This window comes from Erythranthe guttata, chromosome 14 (genome assembly GCF_056151865.1).
Source record: "Erythranthe guttata isolate IM_541 chromosome 14, IM_541, whole genome shotgun sequence".
NCBI lineage: Eukaryota > Viridiplantae > Streptophyta > Magnoliopsida > Lamiales > Phrymaceae > Erythranthe > Erythranthe guttata.
Window position 1 is genome coordinate 14135089 of NC_142546.1, and position 26407 is coordinate 14161495.

Consider the following 26407-nt stretch of genomic DNA (forward strand, 5'->3'; position numbering starts at 1 on the left):
TCTTCGAATATTTTTTCGTTTTCACGAGGTTTCTTTTACTATCATTCTAAGGTTTCTGCTTAAATTTAATTCTTGCCATTTTTAACATGCTGTAATATTTAACTAATTCTTTTATCATATCCGCTTTACTACAAAATAATCTCGTTTAACTAATACTCGATAAATTAATAATCTCGTTTAAATAATAAATTATCGCAGTCACGATTCCGTGTAAGCGTACTAAATTATTAGTTCGATAGTTTAATATTTCGCTAAATTAATAAAATTTTGCTAGTATCGGCTGTATTAATTAATTCATAGAATTTTAAATGTATAGTAAAATTCTAATTAGTTTTCAAATGAGTGTCTAGGATAATATGTATAGAGACATATTCCAAAGTTACCATTGAGCATCACCTTAAGTAATTCTTGTTTTATTTTCACTTTTTTTTTTTTTCATCTCGAGATGTCTAGAACATAGAAGAAGCATAAAGCAAAAACTGAATAATAATAATAATAATAATAGAATAATAATAATAATAAGAATAATAATAATAATAATAATAAATGATAATAGTAATAATTAGTTCAACTTCCAATCATTTGCCAGATATGATGTAAGAATGACCCAAAGTACATAAAGATTCCGACAGTAATACATTCTACCTCTCCATTGGCCTTTCCTTCCCACTTGTGTCCATTTCACTACTTAATTACTTACATCTATTTATACATATTGTGCCTCATTTCACATTACACACACACACACAATGCCACCAATCGAAAACAAATCTTTCTCCTTCGGTTCGTTGCAGCACGAATCCCACATTCCACCACAATTCATATGGCCCGATCACGAGAAACCGAGCCCGGACCCGCCACCTCAGCTCGAGGTCCCGCCAATCGACCTCGGCGGGGTCCTCTCTGGCGGGCCCGAGGCGGTTTCCGAAGCGGCACGATTAGTTGACCGGGCGTGCCGAGAGCACGGTTTCTTCCTAGTGGTCAACCATGGCATTGACATGAAGCTAATCGAGGAAGTTCACAAAGGCGTCGATCTCTTCTTCAAATTGCCGCTCGATGCAAAGGAGAAAGCTTTGAGGAAAAACGGTGACCATTGTGGATATGCTAGTAGCTTCACTAATCGATTCTCATCCAATCTCCCGTGGAAGGAGACGCTCTCGTTCCGTTACAGCGCAGAGCGCCACCTCAGCAATGTCGTCGAGAGCTACTTTCTTGATGTGATGGGCGAGGATTTTGATGCATTCGGGTACGAAACTCGAAAATATTTCATGATTAATTGAATAATTGGACCTTATTTGATGTCTGATTAGTGCAATAGCTTTTCGAGCCTTATTATTAGTTGAGCCTTTGTTTATGTTTGGTTACAGCAACAACTTTTCGGGACTTAATTTTTTCTAACTGTTCTTTAGGAGTGTGTGCCAAAGGTATTGTGAAGCTATGAATAGTTTATCACTAAAAGTGATGGAGATTCTTGGGATGAGCCTCGGTGTTGGAGAAAATTATTTCCGAGACTTTTTCGAAGGGAATGATTCGATAATGCGATTAAACTACTACCCTCCTTGTCAAAAACCCGACCTAGTTCTCGGAACGGGCCCGCATTGTGACCCTACTTCGCTAACCATCCTTCATCAAGACAGTGTCGGTGGCCTTGAAGTATTCGTCGACGAAAAATGGCACTCTATTGCCCCCAATCCACACGCTTTCTTGGTCAACATCGGCGACACTTTCATGGTATCAAATTGTTGCATTCAACACCCCATGTGTTATATCGAATTAATTGATATATATACAGTTAAACCTCTATAAATTAACACAGTTGGGACTACGAAAATTCTATTAATTTAGTGAAATATTAAATTATCGAGTTAATAATTTATCACGTTCTCACCTAATTGGGACCAGAATGATTTATTATTTAAGCAATGTTATTAATTTATCGAGGTTCTACGGTATATATTTTTTTCTTTTTTGGCATGCAGGCTTTGACAAATGGGATTTACAAGGGGTGCTTGCATAGAGCGGTGGTAAACAGTACAAGTCCGAGGAAATCTCTTGCATTCTTTCTTTGTCCGAAAACGGACAAAATCGTGCGCCCGCCAAAAGAATTGGTGTGCGAAGAAAATCCGAGAATGTATCCTGATTTTACGTGGCCGGCTTTGCTCGAGTTCACGCAGAAGCATTACCGGTCCGACATGAAGACTCTCGAAGCTTTCGTCAGCTGGCTTCGACAGAACGCTTAGAGAGAGAAAGGGTGATCAAAATCAAGAATTGGTGGGGTACTTGGATGAATTTTATGAGAGAGAGTATATGTGTGTGTGTTGTGTGTGTGTGTGAGAGAGAGAGAGAGAGAGAGAGAGAGAGAGAGAGAGAGAGAGAGAGAGAGAGAGAGAGAGAGAGAGAGAGAGAGAGAGAGAGAGAGAGAGAGAGAGAGAGAGAGAGAGAGAGAGAGGAAATAAAGCAGTTTGTGATAGCTAGTGTGCAAGTGTTGTTTTTGTTCCCCATGCATGAGTGGTCTAGTTGAATACGTACTGATTTGTACGGGTGCATATATATATATATATGTGTGTGTGTGTGGATGAATCCTATGTCTGTGTGTATGCCAGCATGAGTTTCCAGGAATAAATTAAATTTTAAAAATTAAAGTAAGAATCATGATTGTTAAATTTGTTGGAGATATTAATACTAAATGATACATTTCACTAACAGCTTAAACTTTTGGTTGAAATGGTCATTCAACATGGTATCTGAGCCAGACCAAATGAAAGGTCCTGAGTTCGAATCCCACCGCCACCCAATTCAAATATTTCAAGTGCAAGGCTTCAAATGTAATTCGTCTGCACTTGAGGGGGCGTGTTGGAGATATTAATATTAAATGATACATTTCACTAACAGTTTAAGCACAAAATTCAAGGTTTAGGGTTAAGATGTTTTGTTCCTTAATTAGGTCAAGATTTAAAATTATTCGATTAAACAAAATACATCGATCACGGTTTGGCTAACAGAGGAACTTTATAAATTTCTGGAAACAGAAGAATGAAGATACAGATTATGAAATCCAATTTCAATTATTTGTGAAAAGATAATGTACGTTAATTAATTTAAATAGTTTATTTTTCTTAACAATTTATTTAATTAATTAATTTCTTCATAATTATATGTCGGCATGAAAATGTTGTGGGTCTGCGTAGTCCACCACACACTCAGTGGTGTTTACTATTTACTGTTTTAGTTAAAAACAAAATAACATTGTTGGTCAATTTTTATTTGTGGCAATTAAGGTTATAATGATTGGTTGATTATAGAGAGAGAGAGGGGGAGAGATAAATAAAAACAACCAATTGGTGATCAAAACGTGGCAAACAAAAATCCAACACCTAAATATATACTGTCAGTACGGAATGACCTTTGACCAATCATATAAAAGAAATTTAATTACACCTTTTCTTTTCTTAGATAGACAGCCACTAACACGACACTATTATTTTCTCATAAAGTTGCTCAGCTTTCTGCTTTTAATTATTCTCTATTTATTTGATTTATTAACATGGGCTATGGGCAAAAAGGCCAATCACATAGGACTTAAATACATTTTGATCCAACAAAAAAACAGTCTCTCAATTAAACTCATCCCCATGTCTTTAGTCTAAAATACCTTCAATAATATAATTCTTATCAATTCCACTCATTGTACTCTAACTTCATTAATATTACACATTGACCCCGAATTTAAACAAATATATCACATTAACCCCAACACTTTTTTTTTCAGAAAATAATTTTTTTTCTGAAATGTTTTTTTTCCGGCCAGATTCCGACGCTGACCGCCGGAGACCGCCGGTCTCCGGCGTTGACTTTTTTTTTCTTTTTTTGAATTGTTTTTCTTAGAAAAAAAATATTTTAATTAATATTACCGTCTTGACTACTAAATTACTGTCTCAGACAGTAATATTACTGTTTGGGACAGTAATATTATGAATATTATTTTTCCGAACAGTAATATTATTAATATTATTGTCTAAGACAATTAAATTACTGTTGGAGACAGTAATTTAACATCCAAGGCAGTAATATTAATAAAAATAATTTTTTTAAGGAAAAAAAAAAAGTCAATTAACAGTTAAATTACTGTCTCCGACAGTTAAATAACTGCCGGAGACAGTATTTTAGCAACGAATACAGTAATATTAATTAAAAATATTTTTTTGAAGAATAAAAAAGTCAATTAACAGTTAAATTACTGTCCCCGACAGTTAAATAACTGCTGGAGACAGTAATTTAGCAACGAATACAGTAATATTAATTAAAATATTTTTGAAGAAAAAAAAAACAAAAGAGTCAATTAACAGTTAATTACTGTCTCCGACAGTTAAATAACTGCCGGAGACAGTAATTTAGCAGCCAAGACAGTAATATTAATTAAAATATTTTTTTTAAGAAAAAACAAAATAAGGAAAAAAAATTCAAAAAAAAAAAAAAAAAAAAGTCAACGTCGGTTACCCGGCGGTCTCCGGTGGCAGCGGGTCAAAATTGGGGTCAAAATTGAAATTATGGTTAAAATTGGTTAATTGATGAAATTTGGCTAAATTGGGGTGTAAATCATGAAATTGGAGTTAAATTGGGTTTCAAATGAATTGGGGGTAATTTTGGTATATATAAAGGGATTTTCCTTATTTGCAAATAAGTTTGAATGGGTTGAATTTATTTGAAAGACAAAAAAGTTGGATGTCCCTCTTTTAATTAAGTGCCCTTATCATGGGCCTATTTGCCATTACCCCTATTAACATATCTCAAAGGTATTTTAGAACAATATCCCAATAATAAAATATAGGGTAAATTACCATCACCACAATTATGGTCAAATTACAAAAAAACCCTCTTGTTTGGATAATTACAACCATCCTCTCGAGTATAAATCTTTTAACATGTCTACCCTTGCGGTTTTATATTTAGTGGAATTTTCGAGATTATATGGATTATTATCACCTTTGTACCCGTTTTATCCTATTCGAACTCCACATTTTGAAGCAAGATGATCATAATATGTGTTATTAAGCTTGTATATATCAAATTGTGGTGCATTAGAAACTGTATTTTTACCCAAAACGGGTACAAATTACAGCACATTTCACGAAATCTAGATGATTATGTTGAATTTCATACCATAAGGGTGGAGGTGTAAGAAAAAATCATAGTTGAGGGGTAGATGTAATTATCCAAACAAGAGGGGTTTTTTCATAAATTGACCAACCTCATGGGGGTAGTTGTAATATACCCTAAAATATATTTTCGGTTTTATCGGTGCTAACTGATAAACCCAAATTAATTCGGCAAAAAACCGTACCGAACCGAATATTTTCGGTTTTATTGGTGCTAACTGCTTTTACCGAATGAACACCCCTATATTTTTTCACGTTTTTTGTTTCTTTCCCATTTAATTCTAACAATATGTAAACCCGTCTACATATGTATGTATATTTTTTTAGGGTAAATTACACACACCCCCCTGAGGTAAGCTTAAATAATTGTAAGGTCCCTGTGGTATCGATAATTACACTCAGCCCTCTGAAACGTAGTCAGAAACTCTAATGGGATAGTGAATTGGATACATTATTCCGATAGGGTTCTAACGGACTATTGGTTTCAGAAAGTGGTGGAGACAACAAAGAGCTATGGGTGATTTAAGAAATGTTCGGGAATGTTCGGGGAGCCATGTCACCCCATAGCTCTTTGTTGTCTTCACTACTTTCTGAAACCAATAGTCCGTTAGAACCCTATCGGAATAACGTATCCAATTCATTATCCCATTAGAGTTTCTGACTACGTTTCAGGGGGCTAAGTGTAATTATCGATACCACAGGGACCTTACAGTTATTTAAGCTTACCTCAGGGGGTGTGTGTAATTTACCCTTTTTTTTAATAAAACCAAATACTATAGAAAATCCAGTTCTAGCCGGCTCTACCCAGAACCGGTGGGCCAAAATTCAGCCCGGAACCGCTGTTTCGGTTCCGGTTCCATGTTTCTCTGACCCGGAACCGGCCCGTGGCCACGTCTATATATATATATAATTGGACCTCAATTTGTCACACATGTGGGCCTGAAATATAAGCTGGATCAGAATTGGGCCTTTGTGACTAATTTAATAAATACTCAGCCCAATATTAAAACAAATTAAATTATTAATATAGGCAAGACTCATACATACCAATGCGGAAAAGACGATAATACCCCTACTCCATCTCAACCAGAGAAACCAAAGGCTTATTCAAGAAGAAAGCTTCCAAATTACCCGAAACAAGCTCATACAAATCACCAAACGACTCCTCCGTAAAGACAGCACAATGTGGCGACAAAACGACGTTGTCGAATCCAAAAAGCTCGTTCGGCACACAAGGCTCGTTTTCGAAGACGTCCAATCCAGCACCAGCTATTTCGCCACTCGCCAAACAAGCCACTAATTCCTTCTCGTCAATCACACCCCCACGGGCGATATTAATAATAACTCCCTTCTTTCCCAATGCCAAAAGTACCCCTCGATTGATCATGTGGTGCGTTTGTTCGGTTAATGCACAGCAGAGTATAAGTATATCGGATGCAACTGCTAATTCGAAAATGTCCGGGTAAAATATGTACGGAACAAACGGCTTCTTATTTCTCGAGTGGTATGATATTTCGCAGCCGAATGGTTCGAGCCTTTTCGCTAATTCGAGGCCGATGCTTCCTAATCCCACGATTCCAACTTTCTTGCATCCTAACTACAATTAATGCGTTATTATCGCGTTATTGTCATAAAAAACGGATTGTTTTCTCATTAAAACATATCAATTAAATTAACTTTGTGCTTGATTATTATTTTACCCCTAAATTCCCATATTCTCTCGATGATTAGACACTAATTATGAATTAAATGTAAATCATATTGACTTAATTAAACACAATTCTATGATAAATTAACATACTTTGAAAATGTTAGACACTAATTAGAGATTAATAGTTAATCCTATGACTTAATTAAACACAATTCTATGATTAAATTAACATACTTTGAAGCTGGATTAGAGACTAATTAAGGATTAATCGTAAATCCTATTGACTTAATTAAACACAATTCTATGATTGAATTGACATATTTGAAGCTGATTAGATACTAATTAGGGATTAATCGTTAATCCTATTGAGTTAATTACAACTAAGCATAATTGTATGATCCAATTAACATACCTTGAAGCCGAGAGGGTAGGTTTCTAGATCCGGCCAAAATCCATTTTTCACGAATCGATTTCCGGCGCTGATTTTGCGGAGGACGGCGAGGAGGAGCCCCACCGCGAGGTCAGCCACATCGGCGGAGAAGATGTTGGCGGCGTTGGCGACGGCGATGCCGCGGCGGCGGCACTCGACGAGATCTATGTGGTTGAGGCCGGCGCTGGTGGTGACCACCAGCTGAAGGGAGGGGAGATTCGCGAGCACGGCGGCGGAGAGAGAGAAAACGCCGGAGCAGAGGGCGGCTCGTGTGCTGTGGGCTTGGGCCTCGAGGAACTCCGCCAGAGGAAGAGGAGATTCCCATGGCTTTAGTAATCGGAATTTTGAGGAGAATTCTTTGCAGTAGGTTCTGAAAATGGCCGGAGGGCCGAGGACTACAATCTCCGGCGGCTGCTGAATTTTGGAGAGATTTTTGTCTTCAGCCATGGAGAAATCACAGAGATCAAAAATAGTAATGTTTGAGATACTTTGGCACGCACCCCCAAATAAGATTCTTAATTCATATTATTTATATATATATTTTTTGTGTAAATTTCACTTTCCACCCTAGTACTATGGTTTGATATCACTTTACCCCTTCTACTCTCAATTGTATCGATTTGCCCCCCTTTACTTTAAAAATTGTCTCAATGTTAGTTTTTAGACATTTAACATTAACATCGTTTGATCAAAATCACGCCTCCTAGTCTAAATAATTATTAAAAAAATTACAAAAAAATTACAAAATTAAAAATAAATTGTGGATGCCGTAGTGGACTATGCTTTCTCGTTGTCTTGAATTTTTTATTATTATTTTTTTGCTTTTTAATTTATGTTTTGTTTTTTTAATAATTATTTAAACTGAGAGGGATAATTTTTTTTGTAATTTTCGAGCTTAGATCAAATGGTGTTAAGGTTAAAGATCTGAAAGTTAACGGCGATGGCCACATTGAGATAATTTTTAAAGTAAGGCAGAAGGGGGGAAATTGATGCAATCAGGATTAGAAGGGGGTAAAATGATATCGAGCCAAAGTACAAGAAATAAAGTAGAATTTACCTTATATTGTTTTAAATGAGTTCAAATATCAAATAATTTCTCTCATCAAATGAGTTAATGAAGGGAATTCAATGCATGGTTAACATATCGGAAATATATGGAGTATCCTTTTCGTGTGTATATTGTACTGTATCATTGATCGTATCCCATCGTAATATATTTGACTAACTTCTTCTTCTCTACGTTTCTGATTAACTGTCATTTTTTTTTTCACAAAGTGTTAGGATCAATGTCAATAAACTTGTTTTAATTTTACGAAAAATACATTAAAAGAGACTAAAATAACCTTAGTCATTTATTGATGTCATATAGAGAGTTAATTAAACTAATAAAGTTAAAACATGAAAATATGTACTTCAAGCATTGAAAATCTAAAATGACAGATAATATGAGATAAAAATATTTATTATGAAAAGTAGGGAGTGCAAGTAACAGTTTTATGTCAAAAATATGATTAGTATATAATTATTATGTAAGTTTATGATAATTCAATTATATAATTATATTTAAAAAAATGTCAATAAATAATTTTTAATGAATAACAAAACATCCAATAAAATTCAAATATTGAATTATTTAAAATTAATCTAGTTTTATTTATAGTAAGTAGATAAATATAGGTATACCACATATTAACCAAAACAAACCTAAAAACATAATACAGAACTCAAATGGCTGCGAATATTTCCCGGGCAAGAACCCGACAGAGGTCCGTCCATTTCAAGATTACCCACAGAGAAAAAATCCCCTTTTCCACCATCAAAATCCCATGGAAAAACCTTTCTTCTCAAACGGGGAAAAAAAATCAGGTCAATCCTTGGCGCGCTGATGAAGATCAATTGAAGGGGGTAGGTGGTGGTGGGTAGGGGGTGCAGCAGCAGGAGCTGATTAGATCGACGAGGACGAACATGGCAGACACTGGTGCCGATAAGATTGATCCTAATACAAAAGGAGATTTGCCCGGAAATGTGGCGGGTGATTTATGCTCCGTCGATATAGGGCTGCATTCCCCCGGCGTCTGGGGTTCCGATGGGGAGAGAACCTTCCTCCAGTACACCTTGCCCCGCCTACAGCTTCAATTGGCTGTCATTTTCATCCTCACCCAATCACTTCATCTTTTGCTCCGCCGTTTCCATTTGCCTCGCCTTGTTTCAGAGATCCTGGTCTCTCTCTCTCTCTCTCTCTCTCTCTCTCTCTCTCTCTCTCTCTCTCTCTCTCTCTCTCTCTCTCTCTCTCTCTCTCTCTCTCTCTCTCTCTCTCTGTGTGTGTGTGTGTGTGTGTGTGTGGAAATTAACGGTTGGCCTGATTATTTGTTCTCCATTTTCGTTTTGATTTGGGAGATTGTTGCCCTGTTCCGGGTGCCTATGTAGTGTTTGATGAAATGCTTGAATGAGGCATGATTTTGTGTGTGTTTGCGTTTGGTTGTTTTTTCATTATCTGAACATTATACGCAATTACATACTATAGAACAAGTAGATTTGATTGCAAAATTTTTGTTTATAAATCGATTGGTGTTTTTTCGTTTGCTGTTGTTTTTCAGCCAGATGTTAGTACATATAAAACTCACTGGAGTTTTTTATTTCGAACAGGCTGGAATCATACTGGGACCCACGATTCTAGGACAGTTGCCGAACATTCAATCCGCATTGTTCCCGCTAGAAGGAGACGTCTATTTGGACTTGCTGTCGAAAATCGGCTACATCTTCTTCATATTCCTCAGCGGCGTGAAAATGGATCCAAGAACCGTGCTAAGAACCGGTATCAAGGCTTGGACGATTGGAGTCCTCGCTGTCACAATCCCGGTCAGCGGTGGCTTGGTGTTGACCATAGTCAACCAGAACAGAATCCACAGGTACCGTTGGCCGGCTTACAAAAACATCATCGGTATCCAGAATCTATTCCCTTTCCCCGTTATTGCCTCCATGCTCGTCGACCTGAAAATCATGAACTCCGAGCTCGGCCGCCTCGCTCTGGCGGCAGCCCTGATCAGCGATCTGACCAGCAATCTCACGGCCACCATCATATCGTACGGGAGGTTGGGCCAAATGGGGTACGCTAGTGCTATCATGGTTCATTCGTCGGTCTTAACCCTCGGCCTGATTATGTTTATCTTGTTCGTGGGTCGCCCGCTTTGTTTGTGGATCATCCAGAAGACTCCGGAAGGAAAACCCGTCTGCAGATTCCATATAATTCTCACGTCTCTTCTCGTACTAGTTGTCGTCTTGCTTACCGACAATGCTGGGCTTAACTATATGTACGGTCCGTTTTTACTAGGGTTGGCTGTGCCAGATGGCCCGCCTCTCGGAGCCACACTCGTTGATAGATTGGAGACGTTAATATCCGGTTTGCTCGCACCCCTTTTGGTCACTTACTGCGGAATGAAAGTCAATCTAGTCGAGCTGTACGATCTGAAATTCATCGGCACGGTGTGGCTAGTTCTCGGCATTTGCCTGCTGACTAAATTGGCCGCAATTTTCATTCCGGCGTTGATTTGCAGAGTGCCGGTCAAAGATGCTGCGGCGCTCGCGTTCGTAATGAGTGGTCAGGGAGTCGTTCAGATGTCGTTTTACTATTACAACGCTGTGAACCAGACATTCGACGGAGAAACGTTTTCCATGCTCACGACATCGGTTCTAATACAAGCTGCTGCAGCAAACATAATAGTGAAGTCGTTGTACGATTACTCGAGAATGTACACTGGCTACCAGAAAAGAGACATCCAGCACACAACGGCCAACTCCGAGCTCCGTGTGCTGACGTGTGCGCACCGTGTGGATGACGTGTTAGCAGCCCGGAAGGTTCTAGAAGCTTCTTTTCCGAGGAAGGAAAGTCCGTTGGCAGTCTACGCCCTCCATTTGGTGGAGCTCGTGGGCAGGGCCCACCCTCAGCTTATTGACCATCAATTAGGTCAGAAATCGTCCGGCGGCACACGAACGCAGAAAATGATTGAGATTCTTTCCTTCTTCGAGCAGCAGTATCAAGGGGTAGTTACGGTACAGCAATTTACTGCAATGTCCCTGACGAAATTCATGCACCACGATATATGCACGGTGGCATTCAACAAGTTGGCGTCTTTGATTATTTTACCGTTCCATCGAAAATGGAACCACCAGGGGAAGATGATTCTTGATAGTAGTAGTTTGAGGTCGATAAACTGCGACGTTCTTGATTTGGCGCCATGCTCGGTGGGGATACTGGTGGACCGACACAAGGTGCGGCGGAACCCTTCTCAGACGTACAACGTAGGCGTTGCGTTCTTTGGCGGGACCGACGACAGGGAGGCGCTAGCCTACGCGAGGCGTATGGCCCAGTCGGCGGACGTGCACTTGACGGTGGTGCGTTTCGTGCCGTGGGATATATACGCGGGGGATAGTCAGTGGGATGCCGTTCTGGATGCCGAGATATTGAAGGATACGAGGATGCAGGGGGCCCACCAGGATAATATCGTGTACAAGGAGGAGAGGGTGAAGGATGGGGCGGAGACTGCTCTGATGATACACGCAATGGAGGAGGCGTTTGATTTGATTATGGTTGGGAGGCGGCATAAGGAGGACACGCCGCAGCTGTTGGGGCTGAGCGAGTGGAATGACCTGCCGGAGCTCGGGCCGGTGGGGGATATGCTGGCGGCGGCGGATCTTAACACGCCGGTTTCTGTGCTGGTGGTGCAGCATCAAAATGCAAAGGCGATTTGAATTTGTTTGTTTGTGTGTGTGTGTAAATGGATGATGTGCAGTGCATCTACTGAACTTAAATCTTTGTTTTATAAATGTTTTTTTTCCAAGAAATTATTTTTTTAATTTTCTTTCCAATGACTAAATATATATATATACATATATATATGAGAAGAAATCAAGAATTGATGCTAATTATACAGCAGCAAAATACAGTAGAAAAAGACATAACATGATCAACAAGAAAGACAAAGACTTTATCTATATATTTATATATATATATATATGTGTGTGTGTATATATATATATATTATCTACGTACATTTAACATAGGGTTCAAACAAAGCTACAAAGGGTTGAGAATCATATTGCATGATTTCGGCAGCACGTTCGAATTCTTGTCTGATAATTCTCAAAGTACTTCTGTCAACAAATCTTCCAAGATCACGGTATACGTCAAATGGATCTTCGATGCACATCAAATGTCGATCGTTGCCCACTCTAATCGTCCATCCTTTCTCTCTCTTGCTACAAAAAACGAACACGGAAAAAAAAAATCAGTTTAATTAGTATTTTTGCTGTCGTTTACTTTATTATAAAAAAACACAAAATCGCGTTTTATTAATTATTACTACCTTAATAAATCTCCCGTTCGAACTGATATGACGTCGTTTACATAGTCGTGACAATAAGCCCAATAATGGAAAAATGCCCACACTAGTTGAGATAGATTCTCTCTGTTTCGTAACCCGAAATTGCGCAGCTCTTTCACACGGTCGAAATACGAGCACTCGATATCCTCCGCAGTTGTTGAATAAGTAGTTCCCATTCTCTGTCAAGTCATGTAATACATAAATAAGAATCAAGAATTTAACTATATAATTTCTTTTTTTGTAATTATCAAGAAATTGAAGTGTGTGTGTATATATATATATATATATATATACATATATATATATATATATATATATATATATATATATATATATATATATATATATATATATATATATATATATATATATATATATATATATATATATATATATATGTATATCGTCGTTTTCGAACCTGCAAGCACGGGAGTATGGCCGGCCAACGTTGTTGTAAGAAATGTATGCACATCAAAACATAACTGGAAAAAAAATTAAAAAATCATTTAATAATATATAAAAATGTCCGAATGATCAGTGGCAGAGTCAGAATTTTGTATCTGCGAGAGCCAAATAATGCACTAAAACTAGTAAATATCTATATACAATACTAGGGAATTGAGAAACATCGGGGGTCGTAATTGATTAGAATTTAAAAGATCGAAAAAGAGAAACTTACGAATAACTAGAGAGAGTTCCTCGATAAGCTTCGTTGATTTTTCGTGATTTAGCCCAATACTTCACAATCAAGACCAACTGTCGAACCCTAACATCAATTTGGGAATAATCCCGGAGCAGCTTCGTGTTCACAACCGCCAACATATTATTCACACATATATCGCATGAAATACCCGTCGTTGGATCCTTTAGCTTAAGAACCGGAACCCTAGCATTCGTAATTGCCTACAAAAAAACAAATCATAAAATTAATAAATTAACGTAGTTTCATTGAAATACTATCTGTCACTTTAGAATTTCAATATTAATGCATTAATTATATAATTTTCAATTCTGATATCTCTTAATAAGTACCCCTCTGTTCCACAATATCTGTCTCTTTTAAGGATTTTTTTGTTTCATATTATATGTCACTTTATAATTCCAATGTTGCATTAAGTACATATTTTTCAATTATACCCTTATTAACTCTCCAACACTTTTCTGCATTAATTAGTAAACAAAGGTATTTTGGTCTATTTATATATATTTTCCTAAAATCAAGGTATATTTATCGAGATTCTTAAGACTCGTGCCTAGGTGAACAACATATTTAGAAACGGAGGGAATAATAACTAGAGGACCAGGGCATTATCGTCTAAAAAAAGAATTTTCCCAAAATCAGGCCACGTATAATGAAACAATTACAAAGAACAAGATGAAATAAGTAAACAAATACGAAGATAATATGGAACAAGAAAAATTGATACCTGAACATCCGTAAAATTTTGGATGCGAAATAAATCAGCCAACCCTAAGGGCATCTCCAATAGAGTCTTCAAATTGGGTCTCCAAATTATGTTTTGGAGACCCAAATGGAGACCCAGTAAAATTTTGGGGTCTCTAAAAAAAAAAAATCCACAATGGGAGGGCTCTATAATTTCGAGTCTCTAAATCATGTTGCGGATTATTTTATGTAGTAATTTATTTATGGCTCAAATTTTATTCATATACGAGATTGTAGACAGTTAAATTTTATTTAAACAATCTTAATTATTTTTAATACACATTTTGATCCTAAAAATGAAAATTTCTGAAAATATCTGAAATATTGAACTACAACCACTGGATATGATTTCAATTGATCTCGTCCATCAAATTTTTATCTAATCATCTTATCCACATCTTGATGATCTTATTCAGATTTTCATTATCTTATCCAACTATAATCCATTAGATTGAATTTTCATGTTCAATCTTGGCCATCCAATTCTTATCTATTATCTATTCATTTTCTTATATAATGGTACTCCTCACCCCTTACACAATCACCACACATTCTATACACAATCACCTCACATTCTATATACAATTCAGTTTCTGTTTTATAAAAAGAAAATGGCACAGCAAGGAAGTGATAATTCCTCCTCTGACGACGACAACCAAGGCCACACAATGATGACGACGATGTACGTGGAATACCAATCACTCATGTTGGCTTCGCAGGGAAAGTGCAAAACACAACATGGAGGAACATCATCACGCCGGACTTCCATAAGAAGGGATCGAAGAGTTGCGCATGAGCGACTTATGAATGATTACTTTGTAGATCGTCCTTTATATCCTCCTGAATATTTTCGAACTAGAAATCGTATGAGGCGTGAATTATTTTTACGAATTATGAATGATATTGTGAATTTTGACGATTACTTTAGGCAAAAACCGGATGCCTCCGGAAATCAAGGTTTCTCACCCCATGTCAAGATGACAGCTGCACTTCGTATACTCGCTTACAGATATCCTGCAGATGCAATTGACGAGTATCTAAAAATAGCAGCGAGCACATCCTCAGATACTTTGAAGCATTTTTGTCGTGCTGTCAATGCAGTGTATGGAGAGGAGTACCTTCGACGACCTAACAATGCAGACATGGTAAGACTACTTAGAAAAGCAGAGCAACGGGGATTTCCTGGAATGCTAGGAAGTGTGGACTGTATGCATTGGGAATGGAAAAATTGTCCCACCGCTTGGGCTGGTACATACTCTGGGCGCCATGGCAAACCTACAATAATACTTGAAGCCGTAGCATCATATGATACTTGGATTTGGCATTCATACTTTGGTCCACCAGGTGCGTGTAATGATCTTAATGTATTATATAGCTCACCTATTTTCAATGATGTTGTCGAAGGTCTAGCCACAGATATTCAGTTTACTATAAATGGTAGAGTATACAAGCAAGGATATTATCTAGCAGATGGTATATATCCACGTTGGTCAACTATTGTTCAAGCAATTCCCGATCCACAAGGACGCGATAAACAATTATTTACGAGGTTGCAAGAGGCATATCGAAAGGATGTTGAAAGAACATTTGGCATTCTCCAACAACGATTTGAGTTTATTACAGGACCTTGTCGATTATGGCACAATGCACAAATTGGTGAAGTTATGAAATGTTGTATAATTCTTCATAATATGATCGTGGAAGACAACCGCAATCAAGAAGGTGACGATTTTGTCGAGCACGTGCAGCAGCAACCTGTTGATCGAGACCCGATAACTATTGCAGAATATTTAAGCAACCGTGCCGGACTTACAGATACAAATCGCTATTTTATGCTCCGAAATGATCTCGTCGAGCATGTCTGGAAAGAGTATCGAGATGGAAATTTGAATGTTTAATTTTTATTGTTGTAATCATGTTGTAAGATGGTTATTCATTGTCTTGTTTTTTTGTTTTGTTCCTTGTATTTTAAGGGATATTTGGGTCAACCATATTAATCCTCGTTTTAATTGATTGTCTGTAAACTTAATATTTAAAATTATATATTTAAAAAATTAACATTAATATTAATAACTTATTAGACATTACTAAAAATTCAAATTAACAATTAAAATAACTACATTTAAGATAATCAACGATAATCAGAAAATTAAACCGTTAAAAGAACATCAATATACTTAATCAGATGGAGGCATTTCGGGATGATAGACATCATCGTCAAAATTCAGTGAACGAGATGACCTTTTTGCAATAATGGCATTTTGTTGTTCAATCAACCATGCTTTCCTCTCCGGAGTTTCAACTGAGGACCTGCTCGTCATCATAATTTTGAAATCTGTTTTAATCTCAAATTTTTCTTGGTAATCCCTCATTACTTTTGCCATTGAATCAGCTTGTCTCGTGCTATCATTTACAGTGCCCTTATCTTTTTGTTTCTTAGCTTTTTTGTGCCCCATCGGCCTTACGTTGGTGTTTGATGATTCAGGTAAATTTTGGGTCTCCGGCACCGAATCCCCTCCTTCACTCGGACTAGAAAATAGGTTCGGACTTGAAGTGATATTTGCACTTGGGGAGAATTGAACTCCGATGATAGCCCTCCATTTTTTGCCATCTTGTAAAATTGTCCAGCAATGATCCAAGTTAAAATTTTTGCGCTCACTACTAAGGTATAGTAGTCTAGCGTCATCCAACTGTGAATAACAAAAATAACAAACATTTAGTATATAAAATATTAAATAAGAAATAAAAATAACACAACATAAATAACACTCACATTGTCAATGGCACTTGCTCCGCTTCTTGGCCTCAAAGTTATTTGAGCAACACATTCAGCAAATCTTGTACAACTTTGATTGATTTTCGTCCAATGGGATTTCAGACTTTTTGCTGTTCTGTTTTCACCTCCATCAGGAACCAACTCGTGAAATTTTTCTTGTATTCGCTTCCACATTGTAGTTATTGATTGATTTTTTCCAATAAGTGGATCTTCACTAATCGCTATATAAGCTCGGCACAAAGATGCATCCTCTTCAGAAGAAAAATTACGACCCCTTGAACTTCCTTCGAGATCTTCCATTACTGTTACAAAATAATTAAATAATAAGTCATTAAACTAAATATAAAAAAATTAAATTTATTAAACTTTAAAACAAAATAAACTAATTACTAAAAAAAAAAAAAATAAGACTAATTAAATATTTTTTAGTAACTAATTAAATATAAGATTTGTAATCTCCACAAATTGTGCACCGCTTTGACACCCACACGTATTTTTTCCTTTTTTTTTTTTTTTCCTCTTTTCTCTCTTCTAAACCTAATCCCTCTTCTTCCCCAATTTATTCACGCAACTCCCCAATTTATTCACGCAGCCATGACAGAGAGAAAACACAAAAAAAATTGCTCCTAATTTCTTCAAGAACTGAAGTAAATCCCAGCCCCCTATACTTCTTATTTCTTCATTCTCTGCCATAAACCCAACCAAGTTTCCAATTTCTACAACTATTGAAGAGAAAAAAAACTCACAATCTGGAGATTTAGAAGAAGATGAAGAAGATGAAGATGAAGATGAAGAACAATTAGAGGGTATTTATGCTTTTTTCATTATTTTTCTTACCGTTGAAAACCAACGGTCATATTTACAAATCATTCAAATTTTTATTTTTATTTAAAAAAATTAAATTCAAAATTTAAATTCAAGAAATTTTGTTTTGTTTGAAGCTGGGTCCCAATAAATCAGAGTCTCTAAAGCAATACCTAAATTTAGAACCAAGTTTGCATATTTTGCAAAAATCTGAAAATTTAGAGCCCCTTAAAATTTCTTGTTGGTGTTGGATTTTGGTGCAGAATTTCTATATTATGCAGCCCAATGGAGTTTAGAGACTCCATTGGAGATGCCCTAATAAAACATGGGACTTGTCAACGTTGTTGTCCCCCAAGTCGAGACAAATATCGATGTCGCTTTCAAACAGGCTAAATGTGTTGGCACATGATCCGTACATGAACAATCGAGCACGTGGCAATTCCTGTGTGATTAGATTCTCCAACAATGTAAATAATTGTTTCTGTTTAGCCCTAATTTCAACGGCCGGGATTAAAGATTCGAAAACCCTCAAGAATTGGGGATTGAACGAGACGACGTCGCTCCGGCATGGCGTGTTCTTCTGCACATATCTTGATAGGAGGCTCATTATTTTTTTAATAATATATTCAACATAAACTAATTTTTTTTTTTCTTTTTCTTAATTGTGTTTATTTATATATGTGAATACGTACATGTTAGAACAAATTCAACTATAACACTAACGCCAATAATTTGTTCACTTTATTGGGCTAATATTTATTGGGCTCGTCTACTCTTTATTGGGCTAATCTTTGTTAAATAAAATAAATTTAAAATTTGGGATTCAACAACAATTTGGATTTTAAAAAAAGGCTTCTTTTGGTATAATTATGTCCGGGACTCGGTTGGATCGGTCAATTACCGACCTAAAAATCGAAGATCTGACAGACGAATTCTGCTCAAAGTTCAAAATTATTGCCAGTCCAACTTTTGGGATTGGTTAATGGTCGTCGACCGAATATTTAATTTCGAAATGGATTGGTTGGCGGTGAAGTCAGGAGGATTCAAAACATGTCTAACATGGCCACGTGTTTGGAATGATAAAAAGATTATCGTCACTAAACAAGTGTCATTGACAAAAAAAATATATTTTCATCATTGAAAGGGTAAATTACGGTCATACTTAAAATAAGGTCAAATTACGAAAAAAATTCTTGTGTTTGAGTAATTACAACCACCCCTCAGCTAAAAATTTCCTTACACGTCCCACCCTTGTGATATCAAATTAGTAAAATCTTCTAAATTGTATGTAATATTCTCTAGTTTGTGTCCTATTTACCCCAATTGAGTTTCATATTTGAAGCAAGATGATCGATCATAAGATGCGTCTCTTGGCTTATAAATATCGAATTGTGGTGCATCAGAAACTGCATTTTTACACAAAACGAGTATAAACTAGAGAACATTCCACGCAATCTACAAGATTACGTTGAATTTAACATCATAAGTGTAGACATATAAAAAAGTTCATAATTAACCCAAATACGAGGTATTTTTTTCATAATTTAATCTTACCTCAGCGGTAACCGTAATTTACCCCCGGTATATAATTATTCATCATAAATATGTTTTATTACTTAGCTTATTAATCATGAACTCCAAGTACAAAGGATAAAACAAAAAAAAAAAAAAAAAAAAACCCGAAACCGAAACCGATCTCACACAAGACAACTTTATTAACCAACTCCGACAGTCGATTTTCCGCCGCCGCCATCGTCGTGGCTTAGTAAGAAGCATGAAGACTAGAAAGATCCTCAGAGTTCAAATTGGTATGAACATCATCAATAAACCCCTTCATATCATGATACAGTTGCTGCGCCGCCGTCTTATTCTGCAGCTCGATCCCGTGAAACCCGTCGGTGTTGAACCGGTGATAAACCGGCACCTTACAAGACTGCAAGAACATCCCCAACAGAATCGATCTATCAACTAACGGGTCGCCGAAGTCGCCCTTGATGTACACCTTCGGCAGCCGGTAAACCCGGCCGCGGTAAGTCCCGCCGGAGATCGGGTTGCAGAACCTGTGGTCCCGGTTAAAGTTTAACGGCAGAGCTAACGACCAGAGAACGTCGTTTACGTAAAGTGGCACGTAGGGATCTTCTTTCAGGATGATCTCCGATTGGGTTCGCTGCACGCCGCCGAAGTAGGCTTGGTTCATGAGGAGGCCTTTGATTTTGAGTGGCCGGAGATCGAAATCGAGTGCCCGGAGTGCCACGTGGTACGCGATGTTGGCGCCGGCGCTGCTGCCGAGGATGAAGACTCTTGAGAAGTCGGCGAACTCCATCCATGGGTCCCGCCCCCCTACTCCCTGTTTTTAATATATAGCATGACATTAATAAATTAATAATTTTCTTCCGTAAAAACATATTAAATTATTAATTCAATAATTTAATATTTTTCTAAATTAATAAAATTTTGTTAGACGCTCGCATTTGTATTAATTTATAGATTAACTGAAATTAAATAAAGATAATTGCATTTATGCATGGAAATTAAACCGGACAGATCAGAACAAAAGAAGCACTTAATTAGGAAAAATTCAATATTTTTTTAAAGTGAAAAACTAGTTTCAATTTCACTAAAAAAATATCAAAAAAAAGTAGAAATTAGAATGAAAAAAGTCGTTCCAAAAACTTATTTTTTTTTAATTGTTTTCCTCGGCATTCGAAAAATTCCAATTTATTGGTCACCTTTAAAATATAAGGAGCATAATAATATTGATATTACAAGTATAGCTTTCAAAAATTAAAATCTGATCAAAAGGTGAAATCTAATATATATTCCGATTTTCATTACAAGAAAATTGGAGAAAAGCCGGAATTGGAGGAAATCGGATTTTGTTCCAATTTCTACACCTAATAGCATTCAATACCTTTGTATTTATTCTAATTGTCAGTGAAGTCCTCGTACTATTAAAAATTAGCCAAAAAAATAATTAAAGAGGGTTTTTTCGCCAATCTGTAATAATATGAGGACTGTTTGAGCAATATGATAAAACAAGGTACTAAAATGCAATTAAAACACAACAAAAACAAAAATGAACATCAACTGATTTAGTACCTTAGCCTGGTTCTTTACCCAGAAGATGGCGTTGAGGGCGTCGTCGAAGGCGGCGGGGAGTTTGTTCTCCGGCGCGAGTCGGTACTCGACGGAGACGACGACGGCCGGAAAGTACTCGGCGATGTCGTTGCAGAAGTTGTGGAAGATGACGGTGGAGGCGCTGAAGAGGACGAAGTCGCCGCCGTGGAGGTAGACGACGAGCGGCAGCTTCTTGTTCTTTGGCGGGTTCGCCGGCACGTAGAGGCGGACGGTGGCATTGCTCTTGGAGCTGAGCTGGATGTCCTGGGAGAGGACCGTCGGGGATGGGGTGGCGGAATCCTCGTACGGGGTGGGGTCCACCATCGGAATCTGGATGGTCCTGTTTAGGGTTCCGTCGCGGTTCCATGCAATGCCGAGGACTTTGAAGGCTTCCTGCCACGTGTGCTTATGTGATTCGGCATGCTGCCATTGTTGCGAAGCAACAATCAAGAAGATTATAACAAGGATTTGATTGGCTAATAGTTTAGCCATTTTCTTATTTCTTTTTTTTTTGAAGTTTGTTATAAGATTTGAGGGATTTATAAAGGGGAGGAGGGGCATGCAATTCACGTGAGTTTTAAATTTTTTGAATTATATTTGAGTTTGGTCTGATAAGCAATAGAGTTGAGCTCGAGTGTACGTGTCTGTTTTTAATACACATTTAATTAAATAAAATTATCACTAATCGGGACCCACTGGAGCTGAGTTTCAAAATTTATCGAAGAAATGAAAATGTGTGTTCACATTTGGTTCGTTATATTAGCAAACTGAATTCAAACAAAATGTGTGCAATTTGTACCGATCGAGTCGAGACGAACGTATGTTTGTTTTATTTTCTTATGAGCTAACTTTAAAAATTATATTTGAGTTTGTTTTGATAATCGATAGAGTTGATCGAGCTCAAAGAGGTTTATTTATGCGGAATAGGGTGTGTAAGCGAATAGAGTCGATACGAACGCACATTTGCACAAGTGCTTGATTTTTTTCCCCTTGCTTTAAAAGTTGCGTTTGAGTTTGGTCTCATAAGCAAAAAGTCGATCTCGAGTAGGGTTTTTTTTGTACATATTTAATTTTCTTCTGATCGAGCTCGAATGTGAGTCGAGTTTCGTAACACACATCATTAAAAAATATGTGTTCAGACTTGGTTCGTCATATCAAAACCGAATTCATATCACATTTTCGAGTAAGTTTGGTTTAGTTTTTTAGTTATATGAAAAAAGTCATGAATAGTACGTAGTAATTAATTTGGCCAACTACTTAGTACGAGTGATCAATTTCGAAATTTAATTGTACGTGACATATATATGGACCTAGCCCAACATTTGTCTACATTATTACACTTATAATTAACTACATAAGTGAATAAAATTAGGACAATAATATATCCTTTATTGCATTCATACCATAGTCATCATTTTGTATATGAAGCAGTATATGTAGGGATGGCCATGGGGCGGGTTTGGGGCGGGTTTTGCATTCCCCGCACCCGCCCCGTTAACAAACCCGTTCAACCCGCACCCGTCCCGCCCCGCAACGGGTTTAAATTTTCTCAACCCGCACCCGCCCCGCCAAAAAACCCGTAAAGCTGAAGAAAAAATTAAAAAAAATAATAATAAAAAAAATTGAAGGTTACCTAATGAAAACAATAATTTTAAATCAAGATATTAAATATATTATAATGATATTATAAAATAATATATATATATATATATATATATATATATATATATATATATATATATATATATATATATATATATATATATATATATATATATATATATATATGCGTTGGAGCGTGTGTCGGAAGGGAGTGAAGGCGCGTTGGCGCGTAGCGCGACCAAAATGTCGCGATATAAATTACTTCAGTCGTCGGCGTTGTTATCTCCTCGTGGGAGTTGTTTATGTATTGACGTTGTCAATGGTTTGACGTGTTGCTTATATGTGTTTACATATAGCCTTGTGCGTGATGTACTTGATGAGTGGATCAGGCTCTCAAGATTTTTTTGTATATGGGGATCGTGCCCCTTGTTCTGACCTCGTGGGTCATACGTATGTTTGGACCGTGGCCACGTTTTAATAAACGACCTGTCGAAAACAAGTATAGAAATTTGAGTAATCAAGCTGGCCAGGCTATATAGATTCTCATAATATCTCTAAGTGTTTCTAAGGTTGGATTTGTAGTGCCGAGCGAGTTGGCTCCTCGTGGGAGTAGTCTCGCTGCGGGTTGTAGTGCCGAGGGAGTTGGCTCTTCGTGGGAGTTGCCTCGCAACGGGTTGTAGGACCGAGCTAGTTGGCTCCTCGTGGGAGTTGTCTCGCAAGCCCCCCACTTTCGATTCGATGTGGGAGATAAGTCGAGAATGGTACCGAATCGTGTCGAGAGTAGATCGGTGTTGTGGTGTACCGCTAATTGCTGGCGTGGTGTGGAGAAATAATAATTATTTATTTATCCATGTGAGAGCGTGCGCGATATGGTGAGATGCGCTGGAGAGCTCGCACAATTTGGTGGAGCGCGTTGAAATTCTCGCGCGATTTGGTGAAACGAGAAGAAATCCGCGCGCAATTGGGTAGAGAATAGCGAGAGTTGCACGCGCTCCATAGTAGAAGGCGGCGCGCTTGGAAGCACGTGCACGCGCGCGCATTGGAGAACGCGCGCATGGGGTCGCGCGTGCTTTGTAGGTGCATTTAATGCGGAGAGAGAGAGTGTGATGACATATATAATTAATGAGGAGAGAGGTGATGGGAGGGTGATTAATGAGGAGAGAGAAAAGGGAGGGGTAGGGTAGGTGGCCCACATGGGGGGTGGTGAGAGGAGAGAGACAGAGAGAGGGTGGTAGGTGGGGCTGCAGGGTGGCCACGTGGGGGGAGTGGTGGGGTGGGTGAGAGAAGAGAGAGAGAGGGGAGAGGTAGGGGAGGCGGATGGGGGGGTGGGTACCCCGTGCGACGCGCGGTGAGTGGGGGTACCCCGTGCGACGCGCGGGTGGGTGGGGTGGTACCCCGCGCGGGTGGGTGGGGTGGGGGGGTGAGTAGGGTAGGGCTGATTTGCGCTTCGGTGCGCGTTATTGGCCCTTTTTCGCCTGTTTTCGCGGAGCGTCGACTTGTTTCTTCTCCGGATCATAATTTGGCAACGAATAATGGAATTACCAATATTATTGATGATGTTGGTACTAGTAGGAGACGTCTTATATCCCAATATGTAGATTTTAGGAGTGATAGTGAAGAATCAGAGGGATCCTAAAGTGATGTAAATCCGGATGGAGATGTGGGATGTGAACCCGCAGTAAGGGTGATGTTCAACCATTGGGATGAGATGCTCAATCTGTGGTAGGATAACCCCCAACTTAGGATGAGACGATCACGTACCCTTGGGATGTGATGCCCAACCTTGAGGTGGGTAACCTCCAACTTAGGATGAGGCGATCACGTACCCTTGGGATGAGATGCCCAACCTTGGATTGGGATAACCCCCAACTTAGGAAGAGGCGATCACGTACCCTTGGGGTGAGATGCCCAACCTTGGGGTGGGATAACCCCCAACTTAGGAAGAGGCGATCACGTACCCTTGGGGTGAGATGCCCAACCTTGGGGTGAGATAACCCCCAACTTAGGATGAGGCGATCACGTACCCTTGGGATGACTCCCAGGGAGTCGATAACCCTTGGCAAACGAACTATTTTGGGGGCAGAGGTAGGCCCCCAGGGAGTCGATAACCCTTGGCGAGCGTTGAAGGGCCTCCTCGGTTGTCTGAACCGATTGAGGGACGGGAAGAAGTGAATCCTGTTGAGGATCTAGTGGGACCTCCGAAGCAGGTCTCGTGGTGAATCCCGAGCACGAGGAGGAGGAAGTTGCAAGCCAGAGCCTCCACAAGGTGGGAGGTCGTTAGCAGTCACACTCCCCCTGAGCAAATGTCTCAAGGCCATCATGCGCGCTACGTGATTATGTCTGCCTTCCCACAGACGGCGCCATTATGATGATGCTAAAAATAGATCACCTTAGATAGTTGAGATTGAGGGAGCTTGGAAAGCCAAGTGGGTCACTGCTCACGTGCTAGATGGCCCTGAGATACCTGCGAACAAAGAACACGTGAACTAGGCCAGGGGTTGATCCGGCGGAAACCCCTCCGACGCTCAAGTCAGACGTGCGGATAGTAGAAATAGTTGGGAGAATATGACCCCTCGTATTATTTGGATAATATGGCGTACCTTAAGGATTGAGTTCAAACCTTTATTTATAGCTTAGTTGAGATTGTCGGGCCCAAACCTTCCTTGAAGGCGATTGGGCCTCGGTGATAGTGGTCTTAAATATTGAGTTCATGGCCCATTAGATAAAGAAATTGTAGGCCCATTGGGTTGACCCAATTAGGCATATCAGTATTTTATAAATCTGTGTTTTTTACATTCCCCCACCCCCCAGATTTTATAAGTTCTCTATTCTATTATCTAAGTTCATATTTCTTTGGGGCAAATTACGGTTACCACCCTAAGTTATGGTCAAATTACGAAAACCCCATTCTTGTTCGGCTTATTACAGCCACCTCAATCAACTATGTATTATTTTACGAAGAGACCCCTTCAGAGGTAAATTTAGGGATGTTAATTCAGTAATACCGAACTGAAATTTTCATAAGGCAATATTTCATAACGTTTACCGAACTAAATATACGATTTGGTTCGGTAAATAAGTGAATTACATAAATTTTATGTAAAATATATATAAAAGAAGGGGTTGGCTGTAATTACCCAAACAAAAGGGGTTTTTTCGTAATTTGACCACACCTCTAGGGTGACCGTAATTTACCCTATTTTTTTTTCTATTAGTTATTAGAATATAAAATAATACTAATATTTTTTTTAATTTTTAATAGAAAAAATATAAATACATACATATTTTAGCAACTTTTTTGTGGGGACGTGTACTAAATGAAAATCTCATGGAGAGCTCATAATATATATAATAATTATTTATTTTATTTTATGTTTTATAACTACTGATGCCAGCTAATATCATGCACGCCATTGGTATCTCAATTAAAAGGTGGGCCCAAAACTCTTTAATTTTATGAAATTGTCCACATTAAGTGAAATAATATATGTTTCTCCCCTTTCCCATATAAATACAAATATGAAATTTACCAATGTCGGAGAAAATATTTACGCCAACTAAAACCTCTGAAAAATGAAAATTATTTATTTGTTATTATCGATAACTGGTTACGGAGGGACCATTTCGTTAAATGACCTAATTAGTTGGCCGAGCAGGAAAACAGACATCTAACGATCCAAATTCGATATGTTATGTCCACACTTTAATTTTTTAGGTGGAATTCAAGTTTTTTAATGGGTTATTTAGGAATATATATATACACGTTCCAAACGCGACTATAATCATCGTGCGTCCAATTCATGTCCAAAAAATGACGAAGAAATTGCAAATCTAATAAATTCATGTTATTTATTTATTAACGATGCGAAACTTTAGACAAAAATAATATTTGTCAATTATATTTTTATTTTTTAAATAAAAATATATTGCATTTACTAAAAATTGTGATTTATTTATCATTTTTTATTTATTAAAATTACAAACCACTAATAAAAAGGTAATATCCCAATTCCCAGCCCAAGAGGCTAACAATTATTGGGTTGATT

General features: G+C 38.0%; 7 protein-coding genes across 7 annotated transcripts; 3 read left to right on the forward strand and 4 right to left on the reverse strand.

The window, feature by feature from the left end:
• The first annotated feature begins 689 nt into the window (after nt 1-689).
• On the forward strand, nt 690-2524 carry LOC105960531 (gibberellin 20 oxidase 1-D-like). Its single transcript, XM_088814139.1, has 3 exons — nt 690-1246; nt 1410-1731; nt 1980-2524. The coding sequence occupies exons 1-3, from the start codon at nt 750-752 to the stop codon at nt 2238-2240; spliced, it is 1080 nt and encodes a 359-aa protein (XP_088670265.1). The 5' UTR covers nt 690-749; the 3' UTR covers nt 2241-2524.
• Nucleotides 2525-6159: 3635 nt separating this feature from the next.
• Nucleotides 6160-7750, reverse strand: LOC105960516 (phenylpyruvate reductase). Its single transcript, XM_012984702.2, has 2 exons — nt 7220-7750; nt 6160-6753 (listed from the first exon to the last, which is right to left on the reverse strand). Exons 1-2 carry the CDS (start codon nt 7682-7684, stop codon nt 6229-6231), a joined length of 990 nt encoding a protein of 329 aa, XP_012840156.2. The 5' UTR covers nt 7685-7750; the 3' UTR covers nt 6160-6228.
• A 1171-nt stretch (nt 7751-8921) lies between these two features.
• LOC105960530 (cation/H(+) antiporter 9) lies at nt 8922-12079 on the forward strand. The gene is made up of 2 exons (XM_012984717.2): nt 8922-9457; nt 9884-12079. The coding sequence occupies exons 1-2, from the start codon at nt 9203-9205 to the stop codon at nt 11984-11986; spliced, it is 2358 nt and encodes a 785-aa protein (XP_012840171.2). The 5' UTR covers nt 8922-9202; the 3' UTR covers nt 11987-12079.
• A 200-nt stretch (nt 12080-12279) lies between these two features.
• Nucleotides 12280-14099, reverse strand: LOC105960514 (UTP:RNA uridylyltransferase 1). Its single transcript, XM_088812721.1, has 5 exons — nt 14046-14099; nt 13298-13521; nt 13037-13100; nt 12601-12797; nt 12280-12493 (listed from the first exon to the last, which is right to left on the reverse strand). The coding sequence occupies exons 1-5, from the start codon at nt 14097-14099 to the stop codon at nt 12280-12282; spliced, it is 753 nt and encodes a 250-aa protein (XP_088668847.1).
• A 406-nt stretch (nt 14100-14505) lies between these two features.
• On the forward strand, nt 14506-16071 carry LOC105973177 (uncharacterized). Its single transcript, XM_012998198.2, has one exon. It carries the CDS (start codon nt 14524-14526, stop codon nt 15958-15960), a length of 1437 nt encoding a protein of 478 aa, XP_012853652.2. The 5' UTR covers nt 14506-14523; the 3' UTR covers nt 15961-16071.
• Nucleotides 16072-16110: 39 nt separating this feature from the next.
• LOC105951375 (glutathione S-transferase T3-like) lies at nt 16111-17616 on the reverse strand. Its single transcript, XM_012974797.2, has 3 exons — nt 17585-17616; nt 16836-17140; nt 16111-16752 (listed from the first exon to the last, which is right to left on the reverse strand). Exons 2-3 carry the CDS (start codon nt 17136-17138, stop codon nt 16240-16242), a joined length of 816 nt encoding a protein of 271 aa, XP_012830251.1. The 5' UTR covers nt 17139-17140; nt 17585-17616; the 3' UTR covers nt 16111-16239.
• Nucleotides 17617-19131: 1515 nt separating this feature from the next.
• Nucleotides 19132-21368, reverse strand: LOC148765250 (putative carboxylesterase 8). The gene is made up of 2 exons (XM_088814140.1): nt 20742-21368; nt 19132-19989 (listed from the first exon to the last, which is right to left on the reverse strand). The coding sequence occupies exons 1-2, from the start codon at nt 21318-21320 to the stop codon at nt 19405-19407; spliced, it is 1164 nt and encodes a 387-aa protein (XP_088670266.1). The 5' UTR covers nt 21321-21368; the 3' UTR covers nt 19132-19404.
• Nucleotides 21369-26407: the final 5039 nt, after the last annotated feature.

Bases quoted from the DNA above. Each gene is read 5' to 3' on its own strand.
- LOC105960531 (XM_088814139.1), top strand. From the start codon at position 750: ATGCCACCAATCGAAAACAAATCTTTCTCCTTCGGTTCGTTGCAGCAC. The intron at 1,247-1,409 runs GTACGAAACTCG...ACTGTTCTTTAG, and splicing joins GAGGATTTTGATGCATTCGG to GAGTGTGTGCCAAAGGTATT. The intron at 1,732-1,979 runs GTATCAAATTGT...TTTGGCATGCAG, and splicing joins ACATCGGCGACACTTTCATG to GCTTTGACAAATGGGATTTA.
- LOC105960516 (XM_012984702.2), bottom strand. From the start codon at position 7,684: ATGGCTGAAGACAAAAATCTCTCCAAAATTCAGCAGCCGCCGGAGATT. The intron at 6,754-7,219 runs GTATGTTAATTG...CATTAATTGTAG, and splicing joins CCTACCCTCTCGGCTTCAAG to TTAGGATGCAAGAAAGTTGG.
- LOC105960530 (XM_012984717.2), top strand. From the start codon at position 9,203: ATGGCAGACACTGGTGCCGATAAGATTGATCCTAATACAAAAGGAGAT. The intron at 9,458-9,883 runs GTCTCTCTCTCT...TATTTCGAACAG, and splicing joins GCCTTGTTTCAGAGATCCTG to GCTGGAATCATACTGGGACC.
- LOC105960514 (XM_088812721.1), bottom strand. From the start codon at position 14,099: ATGCCCTTAGGGTTGGCTGATTTATTTCGCATCCAAAATTTTACGGAT. The intron at 13,522-14,045 runs GTATCAATTTTT...GTTTTTTTGTAG, and splicing joins AAAATTTTACGGATGTTCAG to GCAATTACGAATGCTAGGGT. The intron at 13,101-13,297 runs GTAAGTTTCTCT...TTTTTTTTCCAG, and splicing joins GGAACTCTCTCTAGTTATTC to TTATGTTTTGATGTGCATAC.
- LOC105973177 (XM_012998198.2), top strand. From the start codon at position 14,524: ATGTTCAATCTTGGCCATCCAATTCTTATCTATTATCTATTCATTTTC.
- LOC105951375 (XM_012974797.2), bottom strand. From the start codon at position 17,138: ATGGAAGATCTCGAAGGAAGTTCAAGGGGTCGTAATTTTTCTTCTGAA. The intron at 16,753-16,835 runs GTGAGTGTTATT...TGTTATTCACAG, and splicing joins GAGCAAGTGCCATTGACAAT to TTGGATGACGCTAGACTACT.
- LOC148765250 (XM_088814140.1), bottom strand. From the start codon at position 21,320: ATGCCCCTCCTCCCCTTTATAAATCCCTCAAATCTTATAACAAACTTC. The intron at 19,990-20,741 runs GTACTAAATCAG...TATTAAAAACAG, and splicing joins GGGTAAAGAACCAGGCTAAG to GGAGTAGGGGGGCGGGACCC.